At 48.3% G+C, this 2,624-nt stretch overlaps 1 protein-coding gene across 1 annotated transcript in view; it reads left to right on the top strand.

Annotated features, from left to right (window-relative positions):
* Nucleotides 1-2,385, top strand: part of LOC106814721 (annexin A7-like) — an 8,720-nt gene extending 6,335 nt beyond the window's left edge. The window contains exons 7-9 of the mRNA XM_014819068.1: nt 316-493; nt 1,107-1,219; nt 1,509-2,385. Coding sequence (XP_014674554.1) covers nt 316-493; nt 1,107-1,219; nt 1,509-1,634 — 417 coding nt within the window. The 3' untranslated portion in view covers nt 1,635-2,385. The remainder of the gene's footprint in view (nt 1-315; nt 494-1,106; nt 1,220-1,508) is intronic.
* Nucleotides 2,386-2,624: the final 239 nt, after the last annotated feature.

Below are 2,624 nucleotides of genomic sequence, written 5' to 3'. Positions count from 1 at the left end.
GTCGCCGTGAACACATCTATGCGTAAACTTGCATTATACGGAGTCGCCGTGAACACATCTATGCGTAAACTTGCATTATACGGAGTCGCCGTGAACACATCTATGCGTAAACTTGCATTACAAGATGTTGTACTGATACACTAACGCTAACGGGGCATTGACGCTGTCTTTGCATTGCTGATACATTCGTCGATTTCAATGTCTAATCTAAAATCTATAAGCGATTTAATAACTAGCATCAAAGTGGACGTGGTATAATGAGGAAAGTAATTAAATTGCTCTGCGGGGCGTTAACGGCGTCGTGCGTCTCGGCAGGCGGGCGCGGCGAAGCTGGGAACGGATGAGTCGACGTTCAACGCGGTGCTGGCGACGCGAAACATGCTGCAGATCTGCGAGGTGTGCGAGGCGTACGCGAAACTCAGCGGCAACGACATCATTGACGCTGTGAAGAGCGAATTCAGCGGCGACACGAAGGAGGGCTACCTGGCGATCGGTGAGGAGAAGGAGGAGGAGGAGGAGGAGGATGTGGAAGAGGAGGAGGAGAATGTGGAGGAGTAGGAGGAGGAGGAGGTAGTGGCGGAGGAGGAGGGGTGGAGGAAGAGGAAGAGGAAGGGAGGAGGTGGAGGAAGAGGAGGTGGAGGTGGATTTCACCCAGGACCTTTCTTTCCGAAGCGGTCGACCAATTGTTTCATCTAGATTTTCCTCTTATTGAGGTCTGGATTCATATTCAAAGTAGGTGTAACTTATTTTTATTTTGACAACTAGATGGCAGCACATACACAATACCAACGCTATTGAATCCCACAATCGTGTCCCGCAGTCGGCCGCACTGTCACGTGGCCTCGCCCAAAGCAGACCTCGTCGCTGTAACATGCAGCGCCACCTCTTGGCACAATACAGCAATATCGGATAAATGAGTTTAGAGCATCTGTTATGACAGGGAATGACTTGCAACTAAGCGCTGACCTGTTCGGATGTAGACCCGGTGTATGAAGAATAAATATTCTCCATGATAGAACCTAAATACTGACTGAACGAGTGAGTCTTTATTATATAAAGGCACAAAGTGTTACAGTCGCGTCTCAGACCCGACCCATTCTTTGCAGTGAAATGTGCGAGGAACCCTCCCGCGTACTTTGCGGAGTGCGTGAAGAAGGCGATCGCGGGAGCGGGAACCGACGACGACAGTCTGATCCGGATCCTCGTCTCGCGCTCGGAGGTGAGTCCACCGGTCGGAGACGTCGGCCACCTCTGTATAAAGGCCACCTGCGTATAAGGGCCACGTTTGGCGTTTGTCCTTGGATGGGTGTAGAACAGTGTATCCACCTCTGTATAACAGCCACCTGTTCATAAGGGCCACGTTTAGCATAATTAATCCGGATAACTGTATAACGATAGAAATTAACCCTAACCCTAAGCCTTGTCACTTTTCTTGGCAATAGAGCTTTCGCTATGTCATAATGCGCGCGGTGTTGTTGCGACTGCTGAGCTTGGGTTTTCTCTTTCAGGTCGATCTTCAGGATATAAAAAAAGCTTACCAGATAATGTACACGGAGACTCTGAATGCTGCAGTCAGTGGCGACACCAGCGGCGACTACAAGAAAATTCTTCTCGAAATTGTTGGCCCAGAATAACTCACCTCTAGATGGCAGCACCTGACAAAGCCTCGGGCCAGAGATAAAGTCATAGTTTAATATGGATCTCCACATGATATCATCTAGCTGCGTAGCGGTGATAAAGGTGTGGCAATCAAATATAAAGCATCATGGTAGAGTGTGACGTGGATGTATTTACCGTTGATGAATGAATTCTAAACACCATTTTATAGGCGAGTACCACCGATGAAAAGGATGGTTAGAAAAAATGTTGGCTTAATCATAAGGAGTTATTCCTAGTCAAGTCTGGCTCTCTGTTAAGAATAGGGGTAATCACAGAACTCTATCGTAAAATCTCTTTAACTCATCTTTAACTCGTAATGTATGAGAGATGTAGTGCAAATTTGTAGAAAACAAAACCTTTATGAGTTACTGCGCAGCTATCTCTAGCGAACACTGACAAACTTTTAACTCTTTAAACCCCCATTAACTCTAGAAACGCATTTACTCTTCAACGATAGGTAGTCGCGTTGAGTAGGATTTGTCGTTTTCGCGTCTTGGCCGTTCTTGTGTTTCTGCGTCGATCCGTGTCGCGGACTCGCGCATAATGGATTGTTCTGGATTTATGAGTCGCTCGGTAGTGCCACATCACCGCCCGCCTTCGCGCCGGCCAGATTTAATACCGCTATTTATTATAGGTTATATACCCATTTGTCTGCGTGTGTGTTTTTTCTGTGGGAGCAATGGCTGCCCACGCGTGTGTGTGTAAATGTGCGTGCGTGCATGCGTGGGGTTGTATGTGCGTGCGCGTGCGTGCGTGCGTGCGCGCGCGTGCGTGTGTGTGCGTGGGTGCGTGCGTGCGTGTGTGTGTGCGTGCATGCGTGCGTGTGTGTGTGTGTGCGTGGGTTCGTACGTGCGTCTAGAGTAGAGTGGGCGTTATGTCAATCGACAGTTCTACTCTTTGCCTTGGGTTGTTAGCGATTGGGTGTGACTTGATTATTGACCCACTTTACATGTATTTGCTGTGTT

This window comes from Priapulus caudatus, unplaced genomic scaffold, assembly GCF_000485595.1.
Source record: "Priapulus caudatus unplaced genomic scaffold, Priapulus_caudatus-5.0.1 Scaffold968, whole genome shotgun sequence".
In the NCBI taxonomy this organism is placed as follows: Eukaryota; Metazoa; Priapulida; class Priapulimorpha; order Priapulimorphida; family Priapulidae; genus Priapulus; species Priapulus caudatus.
Note: the sequence above shows the minus strand (reverse complement) of the source record. Positions and strands in the feature narration are given on the sequence as shown.